The sequence below is a fragment of the Panicum hallii genome, chromosome 5 (assembly GCF_002211085.1).
Source record: "Panicum hallii strain FIL2 chromosome 5, PHallii_v3.1, whole genome shotgun sequence".
Lineage (NCBI taxonomy): Eukaryota > Viridiplantae > Streptophyta > Magnoliopsida > Poales > Poaceae > Panicum > Panicum hallii.
In genome coordinates, this window is record NC_038046.1 from 23,336,463 (window position 1) to 23,355,373 (window position 18,911).

The following is an 18,911-nucleotide window of genomic DNA, read 5'->3' on the forward strand; positions in this document are numbered from 1 at the left end:
ACTGATAGGTCACTGGCTCTCACTGCACTATCTGAGCTTTGTGTTTGTCTAATCCCTATTATGTGCTGAGCATTTGAACTTTTTACTTGTTTGATGATGTAATGAACTTTGTGACCTGTATCAGTTTGATTTCATGTTCTGAACATCTAGATTCTTAATTTAATTACTCAATTTGCAAAAACAGCTAAATAAGATTAGCGGGAGCTATAGCCGCTATAGCCTTTGCTTAGCCTCTAGAAAACTCACCGCTAGATGTCTTAGCCGCTATTTTGAACATTGGTTTAATCTACACAATGTGGCTTCCAGTTTTGCAAAATTCATTTGATACGATGCCAGAGGAATATAAAAAACTGAGCATAAATTTTCAACTTGGTATCAGTAGACGAAAGTAATAACAATAATAAAAACAAGATCATACTAAATTGAGGTTACAAATGAAAACCAGTGGACTGAAAATAGCCAGCGACAAGAAAGTAAAACTGCCTAAAGCTCATCATGATCATCCTCATCGTTGTTGTCTTCCCGTGTACCGGCGGACCTCTGGTACACCGCCGAGATGACAGGGTTGCAGACATCCTCCAGCTCCTTGGGCTTCTCCTCGTAGTCCTCCTTTTCAGCATCCGAGTTGCCGTCCAGCCACTCGTTCGCTTCCCTGATTGCCTCCTCCACCTTCTCCTCCTCCTCAGCATCCATCTTGTCGGCCATCTTGCTGTCGTCCACCGCGCTCTTAACCTGGTAGGCGTACGTCTCCAGCTTGTTGCGCGCGTCGACCCGCTCCCTCACCTTCCGGTCCTCCTCCGCGAACACCTCCGCCTCGCGCACCATCCGGTCGATCTCCTCCTGGCTGATCCGGCGGTCGTCGCTCGTGATGGTGATCTTCTCCGACTTGCCGGTGCCCTTGTCCGCCGCCTGCACGTGGAGGATGCCGTTCGCGTCCACCTCGAAGGTCACCTCGATCTGCGGCGTGCCCCTGGGCGCCTGGAGGATCCCGGTGAGGTCGAACTTTCCGAGCAGCCTGTTGTCCTTGGTCATGCTCCGCTCACCCTCGAACACCTTGATGGTCACCGTGGTTTGCCTGTCCTGGTACGTGGTGAACACCTGCGTCTTCTTCGTTGGCACCGCCGTGTTCCTCGTGATCAGCTTGGTCATCACCCCGCCGACGGTCTCCATGCCCAGCGTCAGCGGCGCAACGTCGAGGAGGATCATACCTCGCGTGTTGTCGTCGACGTGCCCGCTGAGGATACTAGCCTGGAGCCCTGGACGGCAGCGCCGTACGCAACGGCCTCGTCGGGCTTGACTCCCTTATTGGGCTCCTCGGCGTCCGCCATGGCCTTCTTCAAGGGCACCATCGTCTTCCGGAACAGGTCGTTGTTGATCTCCTCGAAGCGCGCCTGGTGAGCTGCTCCGAGAAGTCGACGCCGTCGAACAGCGCCTCGATCTCGACGCGCACCTGGTGCTGGTTGCTGAGCGCGCGCTTGGCGCGCTCGCACTAGCGGCGCAGCTTCCCTAGCGCGCGGGCGTCGCCGGCGATGTCGCGGCCGTGCTTGCGCTTGATGAGCTTGATGAAGTAATCCATGACGCGCTAGTCGAAGTCCTCGCCGCCGAGGTGGGTGTCGCCGTTGGTGGCGAGCACCTCGAAGACGCCGTTATCGATGGCAGGACGCTGACGTCGAAGGTGCCACCGCCGAGGTCGAAGACGAGGACGTTCTTCTCGGCGCCCTCCTTGTCGATGCCGTAGGCGATGGCGGCCGCGGTGGGCTCGTTGACGATGCGGAGCACGGTGAGGCCGGCGATGACGCCGGCGTCCTTGGTGGCCTGGCGCTGCGCGTCGTTGAAGTAGGCCGGGACGGTGACGATGGCGTGCGTGACCTTCTCGCCGAGGTAGGCCTCGGCGGTCTCCTTCATCTTGGTGAGCACCATAGCGCTGACCTCCTCGGGGCTGAACTCGCGCACGTCGCCGTCTCTGACCTGGACCCGCACGTGCAGCTTCCCGTTCCTGTCGACGACGGCATAGGGCAGCAGCTTCATGTCGCGCTGCACCACGGCGTCGTCGAACTGGCGGCCGATGAGCCTCTTGGTGTCGTAGATGGTGCGCTCCGGGTTGGCCGCAGCCTGGTTCTTGGCGGCCTCGCCGATGAGGCGCTCGCCGCCGTCGGTGAAGGCGACCCAGGAGGGCGTGATCCTGTTGCCCTGGTCGTTGGCGATGATCTCGACGTGGCCGTTCCGGTAGACGCCGACGCAGGAGTAGGTGGTGCCCAGGTCGATGCCGATGACGGTGCCGGTGCCGGTGTTCTTGTCGGCGCCTCCTGCTGCGGCGGCTCCTTGAGCCGGTGCAGCGTAGATCGGAGCCACGACGAGATCGGCGACAAGTAGCGGCAACCGAAGCATCCACACGCGAGCCAGCGCCATGGCGTCGAAAACCTGCAGCTAGCTGATCGTTGGTAGGAGGCGATTCGAGACGAGGAGGTGGGCAGGGGACGCGTATATAAAGTCAGATGCAGGACGTGTCAATGTGAGTCGGTGTCTCCCGAGCGACGTGTGGCGGCGTCCGATGTCGGATGAATATATACCGCCGGCACCGGTACGGGCAGGCAATTTTTCTACCGTTGATGCAGCATGATGGGATCTGTACGTTGGGCCACCTGTTCTGCTCTTTAATATTTATCCTGGCCTGCTGAGATCTCTCCACTGTGTGCCTCCCAAGATGGGGTGGTTTTTTGCCTCACTCACCGGGCAGATTCCCTCACCCACCCAGACCTACATGTCAGTCCCTCTCGTTCTTTGCATAGATTTCTCTCCACCCTCAATCTCAACATACATCCATTGTTTATCACATATTTTTGTTAATAATCAAATATCACATGCTTCATTTTTATTAGAACATAGCAATATTCAAATATTTTTAGATATTCACACATCCTTTTCTGGTATCCAAATACATGTTCTGGAACCAAACATATGTACTGTTTTTGAACCATTCATCTTAGATCTAAAACTATAGGGGAAAAAAGAGAGGGGCATATAATATGATATGTAAACATTAGGACTGAACTCTCTAATACATTGGTCATCAGTTCTGAAACTATTAAGTGAAGATCACACTAAGTGATTAGCATTCACGGGAGAGAGATCCACATTTCATATTGAAAATGTATTCGTAACATTCAGTAACTCATGTTGGTTCAATGTCTATTTGCATTGGGAACAAAAAGAAAAGAACAAGAAAAAATATAAAACTGTGTGAGTTAGAATGAAATGGTGTGCATAACTTGTTCTTGTTTGAAGAAATAGCAAGAACGACAAATATCCTATTACAAGAGTGCAACTAAGAGAGTTATCAGTGACCAGCTTGTATGCTAGAGTTTTTTAATCAATGTTTTAGAAATAGCAATATGGCAACAACCTGTATGGCCACCTGAAACTACTGTTGACAGATATTTCTCCTTATTTCACAACTTTATATAGTATGTACTCTAGAAAAAGGGTAAATGCTAGTCATGTATACCCAGACTCCCTTATGTTACCAAAGATAAATGTAGCATCAATGAAATGCCCAAATGCCCCAGGATGAAAACCACATTGGAAACAGATCTATGGCATTTGCATATGTAGAGCTGACCACGTTAGATACTCAAACGAATATAAGATGGGAAAAAAGAGGGTTAAAAGAAAAGAAGAGAAATCATTAGTTATTCATTAAGGTTAATTTGATTCAATGACCAGAGTTCTGCGAGGATATATAGCTTGGAGACTACGAACAAAAATGCGTTCATTTGCCTCAAACTTTGGAGGGGCTCATTTAAGACTTAATCGAATGATTACTCAACAAGTAAGAAGAGTTTTTGTTTCTTCTCATCAAGATAGAGGTAGGCAAAAGAGGGATTTTCGTCGTTTGTGGATCACTCGGATAAACGCAGCAACACGGGTATATAACATATTCGATAGTTATAGTAAATTAATACACAATCTGTACAAGAAAGAATTGATTCTTATTCGTAAAATGCTTGCACAAGTAGCTGTATCAAATCCAAATAATCTTTACACGATTTCCAATAAGATAAAGACCATCAATTAAAGGGGCGGCGTGGGGGCGACGGCGGCGCGGGGGCGACCGCGCGGGGGCGACGGCGGCGTGCTAGGGTGGCGGCGCGGGGGGCGGCGGCGCGCGGGCGTTTGGCGGCGTACAAAGAAAACGTGCGTGGAGCCAGTTCACTACTTAGGTCGCTACTTAGTGTAACTGTATTTTCGTCAGCTCAAATGAGGCCGACGAAATTACACTTTATTTTCGTCGGCCTAGGTTAAGCCGACGGAAATATTGCCTTTGTTTCGTCGGCCGTGACCGGGCCGACAAAAATATATTTAATTTCGTTGGCTTGGGTAGGCCGACGAACTAATTTAGTGGTTTTTGTTGGCTTTCCATAGACCGACGAAATTGAGTTGTTTTGATGTAGTGTTCAGTACGTTCTAAAGCAAGCATGGTCACGTATATGCACTGATAGATTGACGAGCTCAGAATTAACAAATTGAATTTCGTCCCAGTCCTATATATATGGCAAGAAATGGATCGTTCGGTCTCAATCAGAATTTAGTGGTACACCTGAGAGCAGCATGGAAGAGAAGTGCTACAAGTTGCCAGCATGGCAAACACATGACATGTGTATACTGCATGTTGGATCACATCATTCCAAATCAGTTCCGATCGATCATCAGTAGTAGTACGCCAGCAGCCACTCTTTGCCGTTGATGAAGTCGATGGTGAGGTACTTGGTGGCCTCGTTCAGGGTGAACCGCCGCGACCACGGCACGCGCTTGGCCGCGTCGGAGCCGGGCCCCGTGCAGTTGAACTCCGCCAGCATCACATTACTGCATGCATGCGAGTCACCAGGAAACCACAACCAAAAAAAAAACCATCTGGATCACGACCATTCATGGCGTACGTGTGCTACTAGTACTATTGCTTGCCACTTACTCGGTGCTGCCGGTGTAGCCTATGGTGGTCCACCCGGCCGGGTTGATGGTCTTGGAGAGGTAGGTGTCGGCAAAGATGACGCGCGAGTCGGGCGCAGTGACCCGGCCCAGGTAGACCTCGCCGACGCCGTACACCTTGCCCTTGAGGAACACGAAGCCGCTGGTGTCGTCGTCGACCTTCCGGTCATGCGCGGTGATGGACCCCAGGATCTCCGTCCGCCGGTCAGGCTTCACGAAGATCTCCGGACACTGCACCACAGGTAGGGCTGCCGTTTCAGGCGATAGCTGCATGCTGGCAGCTAGCTGCACGTACGTGTTGGAGGAGGGTTGCCAGAAGCAGCTCTGCTAGTTTATTACCTGGAACATGGACTGGGCGCTGCCGAAGATGAAGTCGATGTTGCCCTGGATGTAGCAGCTCTCGTAGTAGTGGCGGCCGGCGCTGTCGAAGAGGGTGTGGTGGGGGCTGTAGAAGGCACAGTGGTAGAAGGCCACCTTGTCGCCGGCCACCATCGCTGAAACGGAGCGGATCTCCTGGTTGTTGACAAGCCCGGCGCGCGCGGTGTTCTGTTGTTGGCGATCGGACGATAGATGGTGTCAGACCAATGTCCATTCAGGATAAAGAAACATATATATATATATACTATTATACTTATATATATATAGAGAGAGAGATCATGCACGGACCCTGAAGCTGACGCCGAAGACGATGACATTGTCGGCGTTCACGGTGAACGCGGCGGACTCGGCGTTGTCAGGGGAGGAGGACTCGTGGGAGATGGAGGTCCGGCCCTTGCCGTTGCCCCTCACGAAGATGAACGGTTTGTTCTTCGGGATCACGACTTTCCCACTGCATGCACCACCATACATACATACATGCTCACGACATCAATCAGCTTACCTTTCTACTGTAATAACCAAGACTGACAGGAGGACAAAGAAGAGGGAGAGATGCGAAATACTAAGCAGCATACTTATGCACGCCGGAGCGGAGGTGGACGATGATCCACTCGGTGTTGCCGGCGGGCACGGCGTCGATGGCGGACTGCACGGTCTTGAACTCCTCGTCCGGGCCGACGATCAGCGTCCGCTTCGCCTTGAGCTTGTCGGTGAGGAGGGGCCCGTTCACGATGTCGTCGCTCTTCTTGGCGAGCTTCGACTTGGCGAGCGCGCCGCCCGGCGCCGACGTCAGCACCGCCGCGGCGGCGAGCAGCAGGAAGGGGAGGAGGCACGGCCGGTCCATCGTCGGTTCTCGCGCGCGCGTGCGATCGTGCAAGATCAGCTTAGCCAGTTTCTAAGAGGGGCAATGCTGCGGAAGCGCCGGGGCTCTTAACGCGGCGCTCGCTTCCTGGCCGCTCGCTGCCGCGAGGCAGGTGAAGGCTGGGAGGGAAAACCGGAGCCTGGTTCTTCAAGCCAGCTATCCTTCTCGCGGTGCCGACACGTACGTACGTTTCACATGCATGTCCAAGACAGCGCAATTTCGATCTATCTACAGTTCTACACCCAACTCAAAAAAGCAATTGTCACTGTACCATTCAAAAATAAAATCTAAAAGACAATTTTTAACTTAACCTCAATATAAAATCTGTTAGGTCTTAGGACAATATTTGTTCTGGATGAGCCAAAACTTTACAGCCAAGCTCTCACATAAAACAAAGCCACCACAGGTAACCAGGGACATATATATCCTGACCCTATCATTACTAAGGCATGCTAACCTTCATCTTTCTCTCAAGGCACTGTCTGGCCGGTGCTCCAATAGATTACCTTGCAACTCGCCCATCCAAGCTATACACATCCGAGCAGCATTAAAAAATATATACACACATCGTGCATATTTGGGTGCTCATTGCTCTGTTCTTGATGAATTTTTGGCAGTCCTTGTAAGGTTGCTGTTCCCCCCTGTCCCTGTACAGTACGCCCTGGTGCCTGATGCTTCAAATTTCTCGGACTATCTGGATGAGTTCTCGAGTGTAGTCCCACTAAGTCGCATGATGTGACAGCCAAAACAATGCCCCTGGTGTCTTACTGACAGCAAAACTCATTAATTAGATTCAGAGGCAAAATAGTTTTTTCATATGCCACTTAACACTGTTGCTGCTCGAAATGGACGGTAGTGTTAATTTAGGAATGAAACTTTGAACTAGTGTCAAATAGGGAAATTTGAACTTTAGAGGGCTAAAGAAGGAATTAGTAACTTTAGTAGTGTCAAATAGGAATTTTCTCTGTAAAATTTGCTCAGATTATGCAGTTTACTACAGGTGCAATATCTTGCGATATATTGTATTATTTCTTTGTTGTTATATGCAATTGTGAATCGTTACCCAGAAATGCATCCCCAGTTGTATAAGCGGCCGCGGAGGCTATCTGGGTCACATATCTTGCCGCCGTGGCCACCTCGTGCATGCCGACTCGCATTATTTCTATTCGCGCGGTCCCACGCTGGTCAAACGAGCTGTGCCTCAGGGCTCAGGCACTCCTCCGTTTTTGCCTATGAAAATGTGCCTCGCGAAATGTTCCCGTGCCTTGCGCGCTTGCTTGGCAGAGTCGTTACCTGGACAGATTTCGAATAGTTTTAGGTAGCTTTTTGGTTAGGGTTTTCGTTGCGAGCTGCCATTACGCCGCCTCAATCTACAGGATGCGAAGAAGTAATGCCGAGCATAGGCAACGAAGAAATCTCCAGCAGCAATAATGAAATCTGCGGGCTATCAGGTAGGATTTTTTCCCCCTGTAGCTACCATTGGTAGAATCGTGCCTTGGATCTCTTAATTCCTTAGCGATAAGAGTGCCAGTTAGCTTGAAATGTTTTGGGTAGGTTATTTTAACTCGATGTTTCTTCTGTTGTTTTTTGATATGTGCTGTCAGAATCTTCAGCTGGTGGTAATTCATCAGCTGCCGGTCCATGTAGAACCGTTCATAATGTGGCATGCTGTAATGCTTGTGAGGTCGCTTCTGATGCTGAAACTGACTGCGTTGAGGTTAACCAGCTTGGCATTGGGTCAGGTTCTTTAACAGTTGCTGACTTGGGTAAAGCCAACTTTGGAGGAGAGGTAGTTGAATCAGATTCTGATGCCGGAGGAGCTTGTCCTGTCACTTATGAGCGAGTTGAGTCACTGCAATACGAAATGTTCTCCTCCCCAGGCTCAGGAGGTACAGATCAGGGCTACAGAAAAAGGTACAGATTAGTAGTTTGCCCATCGTGTATCCTTTTCCCTGTCTTTTTGTGTTAATTACACCTGGTTGGATATGCAGTGTAGAGCTAAACTGATGAGCTATTGTGTCTGGGTAGGTTAAGGTTGTCCAAAGGTGTGGAACCACCCGACTGCAGGATACCTAGGTCTGTTGGAGCCATTGAAAAGGCTCTTAAGAATTCAAGAAACCGAGCCACAGCTCACATTTTTGAGCCGGTGTTAGGTATGGTGTTTGATTCAAGGGCCGAGGCATACAAGTTCTTTAACCTCTATTCATGGGAGGTTGGATTTGGCATCCGGTTTGGGTCGAGCGCAAGGAATCGTGTGAACAAGTACCGCACGATGCAAGAAATTGTGTGTGAGAAAGAGGCAAGTTATGTTTTTTTCCTGTCAAACCATTTTTGGGTCGGCTGTGGTTTGTTTCTCCCTCTCTTACAACGCTCATGTTCATCTGAATTTTTCCATAGGGCTTCGACCACCGTTGCACAAGCAGTTCCAAGAGGGATCATTGCAAGGCCATGATCTGGCAACACCGGACTGAGGATCATGGGTGGTACTTAGCCGGCACGTTGCAGAGCACAACCACCCCCTCCTGTCTTTGTCTTGTGCTGAAAAAAGGGAGTGGAACTCGCATAGCAAGATAGAGCAGTGTGTCAAGGACATGATCCGCTTCCTGAGGGAGAACAATGTTTCCCTAAGCAGGGTGCATTGCATTATGGGCAGTATGTTTGGGAGCATGGGTAATGTGCCTTTTAACCAGAAGTCTCTACGGGCAGTGTGTGTTGAGATTGCAAGAGACCACAAAGATGATGACGTGGCAAAGACACTAGAAGTCTTCCGGAAGATGCGTGCGGAGGATCCCGGCTTCCAGTTTAGCGTGCAACTTGATGAAGACCGGAAGATCAAAACTTTATCATGGACTAGTGGGAGAAGTAGGAGCCAGCACACATACTTTGGGGATGCAATAACTTTTGACACTACCTACTGTACAAACCTTTACAAGATGCCGTTTGGTATGGGGGTAAACAACCATTTCCAGTTCGTAATTTTCGCCGGAGTGCTCATGCGTGATGAGACAGCTGAAAGTTTCAAGTGGGTTTTCAATGAATTCCTGAGTTTGATGGGTGGAAAAAGCACCCATAACCATATTGACAGGTTTGTCATCTACAAAGCTCCTCCCAACACATTGTTGCCCATGACCACTAGTTTTCATTTCCATCATAGTATGTACTATGGTTCTACGTTGTTACACCCGATTTTGAAAAGGGAACCGAATGCGCCAGGATCAAGTTCCACACATATGATAGACGTCACAAGTGTATACCCGAAACAATGCAATAACGAAATAGAGTATCATAGTACTTTATTACATGACCGACAGTCTTAACCTTAAATGAATAAATAAATATTTATAACTAGCAGCGGACTTCAACTTCACACTCAGATGATTGGGAGACATACGTCCAGTACTCTTCGAAATCTTCAGGGAACTCCGGACAATTATCTTATTCTGAGCAGCATTGGTTTTAATAAAGTAAGCATGAGTACATTTATGGTTGGTACTCAGCAAGTGGAGTAAATTATATGACAGGTCAAAATCAAGGAAAAGCTAACATGGTTTGATTGCGATATGCATTTTTAGTTGATCAAGTTTTATTAAGCAAGCATTTACTAAATGTAAGTATATACCAACCCTTAAACGACTATCTGAGGTAAATAATCCACGACATAAATAAATAAATAAATAAGGAATGTCGATTTAGATCATCTTTAAGTTCAATTATCATGTGAGTGTCCAAGCCGCTCTTAACCAAGAGCACGGTTGATATATCAGTTTTCACTCTGCAGACGTTGTACACTTTACCCACAATTCGTGTTTCCCTTGATGCCCGGGTTTGAAAGGCCCTTAAACACTTCCAAGGTGAGTGGCCTTTACAAAGATTTCCTAACTTATAACAATCCGTTAAGCTTTCAAGTCAAAGCGGTCATAACTCTCCCTAATGAGGCAGACGCCTTACCCAGGACCATATCACACCCTCAAGAGGACCGAGCTATACCCCGACGTTGCAACCCCTCTTGACCTTTCGGTAAGATCATCATAAGCTAAGGTTTCTAATTAATTAGCCAAGACCAGAGCCACGTAGTATTGTGGTTGCACTATTTTCTTGTATTGTTCTCCATGTTCCGATTAATGCAATGATTTTAATTATCACCATAAAAGTATTCCAGAACATGAGTAAACCAGTATAGCATAATTTTCAGGTTATCCAACCAAAGTCTAAGTAATAGCAACTAGCATAGCTACAACATAATTGTAACAACCCAGATTTAATCAAGGAAGTTGAAAAGAAACTAGGCACGTCCTTAGTTTAGGATCCATCATATTCTAGACACGTGCATGCATATAAAGTAAATATGTGTATTTATAATGTTATTGGGACTGAAGTATGATCAAGGACCACTTGCCTTCGTCAAAGAACTACTGCTGCTCGGGAACGTCTTCAAAGCTCTGCTCTTGCGGACCCTCGAACTGCGCACCGTCTATCGTAACACACAAATACATACAAGCAAATAAATACAATAATTAAGAAACAGTACACCAAATAATATAAACAGAGCAAAATAATGTTATGAAGCCACTGTATATGTCGCAAGGATCGCGTAGCGTGAGAATCGTTGAAAATGGAGTTAAAACGGAGAAGTTATTGCTAAAACATGATTCTAGAAGCTTATTTGTAGAAAATTTGAAACTAGAAGGGCTCTGACCAAAGAAACCGAGGGCTAGAACATAATTAAACCTTAGATCTAGGATCTAGATTGTAAAACAGAAGGATTTAGGATGGCGGATTCTATTTTTGGAAAAGACAGGGGCCTAAATAGAAGAAAAAGGATCTATTCGTGAATACTTTTGAGCTACGGTGGACTGCGGGTTGATTTCTATGGAACTCAGGGGCTAAAATGCAAAACTACCTCGGGTTGACAGGTATCTGGTTCTATTGACTCGGGTTAGATCTAATCTAACGGTCAGGGGCCGCTGGAGGCGCGAAGCGGCGGCGCTGGGCGCCGGCAGCGGCTCGCCGGGGTAAACACATAAACATGTTTCCGCCCTCGGGTTTTGAGTGCGGGTTGCACTGGAAGGTTGCGGGCGCTATGGGGAACCCATCTAGAGGCTCGGGAGGCGGCGGAAGCGGCCGGAGATGGCGGCCGGCGGCGAGGTGCGGCTCGAGAACGACGGTGAGCAATTGGTGAGCACGGGAAAGCAAGGGAGAGGGGAAGAAACGGCAGGCGAGCATCCTTACCGCAACGCGAAGCTTCTAGAGTGCTTGCTCGACGGCAGGGCAGCGAGAACGACGGCGGCCGAAGTGCGAAGGCGGCGGCGGCGAGGTAGCTTCGGGTGCTTAGGGTTTCTCGAGCGGAACAGCGGCTGTGGCTTGGGGGAGAAGCTAGGGCACAGGGAGGCGCTTAAATAGCGCGGCCGGGCACCTAGGCGTGCGGGCCCGAGGCTCCGCGCGACGTGGAGCGGCATCGTATGCCGGCCGGACTCGGACTCGAGTCCGAGTTAGGCGCGGGGAAGGGGAAAGCTCCGACAGGCGGGACCCACCCGTCACCAAGAGAAGGGGAAGGGAGGAAGAAGGCGGGCCGCGCGGGAGGAACTGGGCTGGGGAAAGCTGGGCCGCACGGGGGGAGAGAAGGAAAAGAACCAACGGCTGCTGGGCCGCGTGGAGGAGAAAGGAGAGAGGGCTGGGCTGGGCCACACAGGGAAAAGAGAAGGGGAAGGAAGGCCGGCTTGGGCTGGGCTGCAAGGGGAAAACGAGAGTGGGAAAAAGAAAAAGAGAGAGTGGGCCGGGCCCAATTAGAAAAAGAGAGAGAAAAAGAATTGCAGTCAAATATATTTAAATTTAAATTTAAATGGAAGACAAACAACAAAACAATGCAATGGAGCATGAGATGCACAAAACCTATAGTTTCTTATATTTCTATTTATGGTTTAGTAAATTGCTATTAATTCACGGTAAATGCTCTAAAATTAAAATGATGGAATAAAAATCTTATGGATCCTAAAGGAATTCTAGCAAAATTTACTTAGGTTGCTAATTTAAAAATTTAGGGTGTTACATATGTTTACTGTTTTGTAGGATCACTATGCTGGTTTCCTTTTTATTCCTTCTGTTTCACATATTCTCGCTGAAGTAGCAAACTTTGTGTATAGTTGAGTAACTTCCCTTTACTGGCAGTGAAATGTTTGTGCCTGTATTTCCACAGATCAGTGCGCCGGAAGAACTTGGACCAGTGTATAGGAGGAATGGCCCTTTCAGACGGGACTTCCATTTCGTCATCATCCAAATGTTGACAGAGGATGAATTCGAGAGGGCGTGGGATGATCTGGTCGAACGTTACAACCTACGTGGAAACTCTTTCATGGAAGGTTGTTATTGCAAGAAGAAGATGTGGGCCAAACCCTGGTGCAAGGATATTATCTGCACCCGGATGGCCAGCACTCAGAGCTCCGAGAGTGCCAATAGTATTCTGAAAAAGGTCATCCCACGCAACTGTTCAATGAATCGTTTTGTACAGCAGTACCGGAAATTGCTTTTTATTCGCGCTAGCGCTGAAGAGAAAGCCGAGCACCAAACAAAACAGGTATCCTAGCGCCCACCCCATGGCTCTACAAAGCTCCTCCCAACACATGTTTTTTGCTCTTTCAGTTCTGACCCAATAATGCAATGCACTAATATGTTTTTTTTGTTTGTTTGCCATCTGTGCATCTTGTGCAGTTTCAGCATCGGGGGAAGAGAGTATATGCCATAGAGAAGCATGCTCTTTCAGTGTACACCAAGAAAGTTTGTCAGCTATTCAGTTCAGAGGTGGACAAGTCAGCTGACTACAATGTTGCACAAGGAGACTCTCATGACGAGATGAAGGTTGTCCATTATAACGAGGAGGTTAGGAAGCACTGGGCTAGGAGCGTGTTCAATGTCAAGATCAATGAAGCTGATGGCAAACTCATATGTGAGTGCGGGATGTTTGAACACTTCGGCATTCTCTGTTGCCACGCAATCAAGGTCTGAAGGTCAGCAAACCATCTAACACCGGATCCTGTGTTAACTTTCTGGTATCAAGGCAGCTTTATCTAACCCAGTGTTAACTTTCTGGTAACAAGGTTCTTATCCACTGGTGTGAAAGAAATCCCACAGGCGCATATCATGAAGCGCTGGACCCGGGCAGCAAAGGACTTCCGCTACAGCTTAGACACAAACTCAGGGTTGATTGACAGTCAACTGCGCAACAGTGTTGTGTATGTCAATGCCCTTGAGGTTGTTACTTCGGCTGAAAAGGATGCAGAAGCATCTGAAATTCTTATGAATCATCTAAGCATTGCCAAGAAAGAGATCCAGCGACTAATGGATGAGCGGAATGCAGAGAACATTTTGTCTTCAGGGTACTCTTCTGCCTCAAGATTCTGAAGGCGTAGAAACGGATTTCGATGCGGCCGTTGGTTTTGATAATTCTTATGGAGCTGCGGGATCCAGTGCTTGCCTTAGCGACACTGACATTCGCAGCATTCAAGCTCCTTTGGTGCGCAACCCAGCTGGAAGACCAAGGCAGAACAGGTTCCCAAGGATGTTTGAAAGGTTCAAGAAGGGCAGCAAGAGGAAGAGTGGCAGTGTTGATGGTTTATGTCTAACCCCTTTTATTCTGCAGTCTTATTTGCCCCTAGAGGAAGAGTGGTAGCGTTGAAAGTGTTTTCCCCTTGTTTTTCCGTAGGTTATTGTGACTGTTGCGATGAGGAAGGGCATCCGCAGAGCCTGTGCAAGAAAAAAGCACCACACAGAGTGAAGGCGCCACGATCCAGCAAGAAGAAGAAGAATACTTTGTGACTTTCACGATCTTTCAAAGACGTGTGACCTACAATTGGACCTTTTATGTTTGTTCGTCGTGTGGTGTTTGGACACATTTGATTTGGACTCGTGTTGTGCACATTTGGGTTGCATCTCGCGACCAGTGCCTGTTGTGGACATTTTGGTTGCAATGTAGTGATTTTGGCCTGGGAAGTTCTTTTTTCCTAGTGCCCTACTTTTGTTGTAAGCTAGCACATTGTCAGCTGAATGACTGGGCTCTTCTACTGCAGACGGCTACTTCCAGTTTGTGGCACAAGTTTTTGTTTGACTGATAATTGTTCTAACCTGGACAACTATTTGTTTTTAAAGTGTTCAATTACTGTAGACTGGATCCAAACATTTCTCAACTCCAAACATATGCTTACGGAAATGTTTGTCAATTTTCATCCCTTGCCACATTTTCAGCAATATATAGGCATTGACAGACGCATACAGTCTTGAGCCAAAATATTTCCCTCCACAGACACACCGAGGAGTACAGGACAAAATAAACCTCCCCATCTTCGCGTCATTTCTTTCACATCCCATGGATGATCTCCCTAATCTCTTGTGGGATGTATCCCCTGTTTCCTTCCAAGCAGAGTAGCTGGTAAAGAACCGAAGACCATAGTTCTTCCAAACGTGCCTGGACACAGTGCATACAGCCTTAGTCAGTGTGCGAAAATACACCAACCAAGATGTGAAAGGGTAGGTGTTGTATGGTTTGTCACTTACACTGCTCACCGTCACCATGTTGTCAGTCCCATTGAAGTAGCGCGAGTAGTGCACAACATGAAGCCCTGAGTCGAAACTTCAGGTGTATGGAAATGACAAGTTGTTAGCGCGTGTACTGGAACCATTATGTGCATTATGTCTCCCAGTTTTAACCAACTTACTAGTTGCACCGTGGTCCAACTTGGGTGGGGTAGCAATGCTCCCAGCCGCTCCAGTCAACCTCCCATCCCATAAAGAAAGCGTCAATGCACTTGCATATAGCTTCTGTCATAACAGATACCACCCAATCGTGGTGAGCTCCACTGTACCAGGGCTCATGTTCATTTTCATTGGGTCAAGTAATACGATTTTCTTGTTCATGAAATCCCAATAATAACAGCTCCATTTGCCAACGTAGCACACTGGTGCTATGATCTGCTCATTGTGGTAGCACATTACACTTCTATTAGTCTAAAATAATTTTCTGCTGGAGCTGGGATAAAATGGTGTCACAATCGCTCTTACCATTCGGCAATTGGGCACTTCATACCCAATTTGGTTGCCAGTAAAATGCACCCTCATTCCTTCGCCGTCTATGTTTCTTGAGCCCCCGATCACTGCATCCTGTTGCCGGCCAAAAAAAAAAACAAGTGTAACTTCTCTGCAAATTTGTGTATGCCCTTTGCTCTGCTAGGGAATAGATGTTTCGCTCACCGCAAAACTTGCAGGCAGGTAGTGTCTCCATCTCCTGGACACCTTCCTATAAGTAATATTGTCCAGCTGCATGTTGCATCTTGTGATTGCATCCATCATTGCTCCAGTGAGCCACCCTTCCTCAGACAGCTCTGTTCTTAAGTTGTAGCCTAGGAGAGTGATTGGAGTTGGGCATTCATGTTGAACCCATACCCTGTGCATCGAAACCCCATTAGTGAAAAGCATGCAAAAGCACAGTAAGTATTATTATGAACCAACTTCATCTTTTTTTAAACCCAAAACTCACCTTGTCATTTCCCCCACACCACCGGGCCTTTGTGGAGCCATCTGTATAAAGCATTACGTTTCTTCCACTGTACTATGTGAATGTAGCCACCAAGATCAAATGGCGATCTACCAAATTGCGAGTGCCATCTCACTGATTTCTTGTCTACACCAGCTTCCAAAACAAACTAGTAGCCTCTTGCGGCTTTGGTTTAATGCTTCCTGTGTCACACAAAAGGCAGCTTTACTTTGGTTGGACAAACGCGGTTGTATTAAAGTTTCACACAGTTGGTGGGCAAACTTACTTTTCCTCTTTTTGCAGGTGCTTGAGGTAGCATGGCTGTAAACGCCTGCTCTCTGCTACTGCTTCCTTCGATTTTTATCCCTCCCTGTCCATCTTTTGCTAGCCACATAATAAGAATCAACCTTTATTGTTAGATGTTGCCCCTTGTTTGAGCTGCATAGGATACAATTAGCTTTAAAGGGTTTCTAAACGTACCAAAAACTCTTCTTTCTGCTACTGGCACATAACCTGCATGCAGCACACTGTATGTCTCTTTCACTCCAGCAGATGTGATCATGCTAAGCTTGTTCATTGCTGGTCCAAGCAACTCTATCAATTCTTTACTTCCACGCATGATGGTATGCAAAGTTTCCTGCCATTTTTAGCAGAAGTATTAGTTGGTTTATCTGTAGAACTTTTGCACTACCATAAGATTTTGTACATAGTTAGTCTTTCCAGAACATATAGTGCAGAGATAGTATTTTCAGAACCTTATGTGCAAAAGTATTAGTTTCCCAGGTACTTTATCATACCATCAATCTAGCCATTGCGAGTCTTATCAGAACATTTTGTGCAGAGTTAATCCTTCCTCTTACCGTCGCAGACTCGCATTGTGAATCCATGTTGTGAAAATCTATGTCCCCCCAGCCCCTGCTGTAGCACACCTCTCCTATCAGTCTCGCCTGCTCAAAATAACATAACATCAAACTAGCCAATATCAAAGCAAGACTGTCAAAATAGTTCCCATAGCACAAAAAATACCTTGTGCATGTCAGAAACTTCATCTCCATTTTCTGGCAGCCTGCCAAGCACTTTAATCATGTGGTCCAAATGCTCTTGGCTGAACACGCATGCTCTAGGCAACTCCAGGTTAACCACACTAAAAGATCCGAGCTTCACGTTGTCCAGGTAGAAAACCTGCAAGGACATATTAGGCTTTCATCAATTGTATTCTTCTGTATTTTTTGGATTCAACAGCACTGAAAAGGCCCATCAAGTTTACTTGCCTGCAGGAAGAATGTGCAGCCATAAATATCGATAGATCCAGCGTTGTCAGCTGAGACTGGACCTGCCTTGCTTTCTGTCAGTTGGCTGCTGTTCCCTTGATGCCTCAGCTCATCTGAACTAATATGACTGCTTGTAACTGCTGTCTGGCAATCGTCATTGACTGAAAATTCGAAAGACAGACAAAGTGTCTCCATTTAGACTATGTCTGCAGTCAGCACAAGCTAAAATGTATTGTGGCCACAAAGAAAGCATGATGCCCTTACCTTTATTGACTTCTGCGCATACTTGGTTGTGGTTTGTAGCACCTGGAAACACACAGAACAGTGTTACTCTTCTTCATCTATACGTGCAGTGTTAATAGAGCACACAATGCTTACTTTGTTCCTTGCTCCCACAACTTCTTGTTGATGTTGCATCCCCTTGGTCAGCTACTACATTCTTTGCAGGTGCATTTTTGACCCCGGCCTCTGAGGACTTGCTATGCGATGCATGCGCTCCTTTTTGCTTGGATGCACCGAATGAGCCGCACATCAAGTACTCCACTAGAGTCAGGCTCTCCTTCACTAGATCACTCTTTAGTGTGTTGAAGTGTTCACTGCACCTTTCGCCATACACCGTCAATGCACTTGCGTGCATTTCGGTCAGCTAAGTAATTCGGGTATTAGCAGACATCTTTTTAAGATAACTATGATATTTCCCAGCAAACAGAGCAGCTTACCTTCCCTGAGAAGTTATCCTTTGCAAACTCTACCAGTTCTTTCGCAAAGTGCGATGACCTTGCAATCTTGGACAAAATGTCCCATTCCTCACTACTCATTCCATCATTCCTGCCACTGCCATTCCACATCTGGAGTTATTTTGAAACTATTAGCACGTCCTGCTTGAGCAGGCAGCATGAGAAAAGGACACTAGGTTTGGGAAAAGCTTTTTACGTACCACGTTGCTACCCCAAGTTGAGCTCCACGTGCCACAGCTAGAAGAAGCTTTGTCAGCTTCGATCAGAGACCTGAGGTAGCTGCAAGTATATTGCTTTATCCTGGGTTGCACTACGTCAGGTCGCTGCACCCCAGGGATACGCAGCGCTTCGAAATATAGTACCTGCAACTATTTTGGCACCCATTAGGCATTGGCTGATAAGTTGACACGTGCTGTGCAATCATAGGATTGTTACCTGAATTAAAATTGAACAGCCAGTTATGTTTGATATTCTGTTCTTCGATATCTTCTTGTACTTTAATTGCTGCATCTACTAGGTTCTTCAGTACATACTCTGCCCAATTGTACTGTGATATCTGATCAGGATCCCTCAGAGCCCCCCAGAAAGAGCTGTTCCCTACATTGTTCCTTGTGGTGGGTGCTAGGAAGTGACCAACCACAAACACGACAAATGAGACTTTGAAGTTGTCGCACTGCTTCTTTGTCATCTTCCCAGAATATTGTTTCTTCACCACCCTACCAGCGGCCAAAAGACTATTTGTTTCATTCGCAGCTGCTCCTATCATCTGCTGCATGAAAACTTTCTTTGCTCTGGCATCCTCACACACCAGACCTGTAACTTCTAATTGTCCTGCTGGGATACCAAGGATATCCTTTACATCGAAATCTACCATTTTAGCAACTGGTTCCCCATTGACAACAATGGTCCGGCTCTCGGGGTCTAGTCTGCTCAGCAACCACAGTGTGAAGCGGTGACTAACCTTGTTGTCCTGTGGTAGTTCTAGAATGCCCCCAAACCCAATTGAGCGCACCAACTCTTTCTTCTTCTCATCAAACATTGACACCAAAGATGCGACCCGCTTCACTGAACTTCTGGTTGGATGCTCACACTGTCCTGTGTAGCTTCAGCCTCACATTCCTCCTTAGACTCATCTTCCTCATCTGTTGAGTAGTCCG

General features: G+C 47.4%; 3 protein-coding genes, 2 long non-coding RNA genes and 2 pseudogenes across 5 annotated transcripts; 1 reads left to right on the top strand and 6 right to left on the bottom strand.

The window, feature by feature from the left end:
• Positions 1 to 483: 483 nt before the first annotated feature.
• Positions 484 to 2,409, bottom strand: LOC112892566 (annotated as a pseudogene).
• Positions 2,410 to 4,661: 2,252 nt separating this feature from the next.
• LOC112895969 (probable pectinesterase 67) lies at positions 4,662 to 6,208 on the bottom strand. The gene is made up of 5 exons (XM_025963988.1): positions 5,940 to 6,208; positions 5,653 to 5,815; positions 5,326 to 5,532; positions 4,970 to 5,217; positions 4,662 to 4,863 (listed from the first exon to the last, which is right to left on the bottom strand). Exons 1-5 carry the CDS (start codon positions 6,206 to 6,208, stop codon positions 4,707 to 4,709), a joined length of 1,044 nt encoding a protein of 347 aa, XP_025819773.1. The 3' UTR covers positions 4,662 to 4,706.
• Positions 6,209 to 7,607: 1,399 nt separating this feature from the next.
• LOC112892567 (protein FAR1-RELATED SEQUENCE 5-like) lies at positions 7,608 to 13,225 on the top strand. The gene is made up of 5 exons (XM_025959702.1): positions 7,608 to 7,677; positions 7,840 to 8,140; positions 8,255 to 8,525; positions 12,420 to 12,797; positions 12,932 to 13,225. Exons 1-5 carry the CDS (start codon positions 7,617 to 7,619, stop codon positions 13,223 to 13,225), a joined length of 1,305 nt encoding a protein of 434 aa, XP_025815487.1. The 5' UTR covers positions 7,608 to 7,616.
• A 1,170-nt stretch (positions 13,226 to 14,395) lies between these two features.
• Positions 14,396 to 14,846, bottom strand: LOC112896000. The gene is made up of 2 exons (XR_003229312.1): positions 14,771 to 14,846; positions 14,396 to 14,681 (listed from the first exon to the last, which is right to left on the bottom strand). It is a non-coding gene; the product is annotated as an uncharacterized LOC112896000 (long non-coding RNA).
• A 104-nt stretch (positions 14,847 to 14,950) lies between these two features.
• LOC112895999 lies at positions 14,951 to 15,629 on the bottom strand. The gene is made up of 3 exons (XR_003229311.1): positions 15,464 to 15,629; positions 15,275 to 15,373; positions 14,951 to 15,184 (listed from the first exon to the last, which is right to left on the bottom strand). It is a non-coding gene; the product is annotated as an uncharacterized LOC112895999 (long non-coding RNA).
• Positions 15,630 to 15,638: 9 nt separating this feature from the next.
• LOC112892568 lies at positions 15,639 to 16,850 on the bottom strand. Its single transcript, XM_025959703.1, has 7 exons — positions 16,773 to 16,850; positions 16,607 to 16,661; positions 16,227 to 16,383; positions 16,033 to 16,130; positions 15,917 to 15,949; positions 15,750 to 15,821; positions 15,639 to 15,656 (listed from the first exon to the last, which is right to left on the bottom strand). The coding sequence occupies exons 1-7, from the start codon at positions 16,799 to 16,801 to the stop codon at positions 15,639 to 15,641; spliced, it is 462 nt and encodes a 153-aa protein (XP_025815488.1). The 5' UTR covers positions 16,802 to 16,850.
• A 1,324-nt stretch (positions 16,851 to 18,174) lies between these two features.
• On the bottom strand, positions 18,175 to 18,793 carry LOC112892569 (annotated as a pseudogene).
• Positions 18,794 to 18,911: the final 118 nt, after the last annotated feature.

Excerpts from the sequence above, each read along its gene's own strand:
- LOC112895969 (XM_025963988.1), bottom strand. The coding sequence starts at position 6,208 with ATGGACCGGCCGTGCCTCCTCCCCTTCCTGCTGCTCGCCGCCGCGGCG. Across the intron at positions 5,816-5,939 it reads CTCCGCTCCGGCGTGCATAA|TGGGAAAGTCGTGATCCCGA; the intron begins GTATGCTGCTTA and ends TGGTGCATGCAG. Across the intron at positions 5,218-5,325 it reads GCGCCCAGTCCATGTTCCAG|TGTCCGGAGATCTTCGTGAA; the intron begins GTAATAAACTAG and ends CCTGTGGTGCAG.
- LOC112892567 (XM_025959702.1), top strand. The coding sequence starts at position 7,617 with ATGCCGAGCATAGGCAACGAAGAAATCTCCAGCAGCAATAATGAAATC. Across the intron at positions 8,141-8,254 it reads GATCAGGGCTACAGAAAAAG|GTTAAGGTTGTCCAAAGGTG; the intron begins GTACAGATTAGT and ends GTGTCTGGGTAG. Across the intron at positions 8,526-12,419 it reads AAATTGTGTGTGAGAAAGAG|ATCAGTGCGCCGGAAGAACT; the intron begins GCAAGTTATGTT and ends GTATTTCCACAG.
- LOC112892568 (XM_025959703.1), bottom strand. The coding sequence starts at position 16,801 with ATGGAGATGAAGTTTCTGACATGCACAAG. Across the intron at positions 16,384-16,606 it reads CACAATGCGAGTCTGCGACG|GAAACTTTGCATACCATCAT; the intron begins GTAAGAGGAAGG and ends TAAAAATGGCAG. Across the intron at positions 16,131-16,226 it reads AGCAGAAAGAAGAGTTTTTG|CAAAAGATGGACAGGGAGGG; the intron begins GTACGTTTAGAA and ends TTATGTGGCTAG.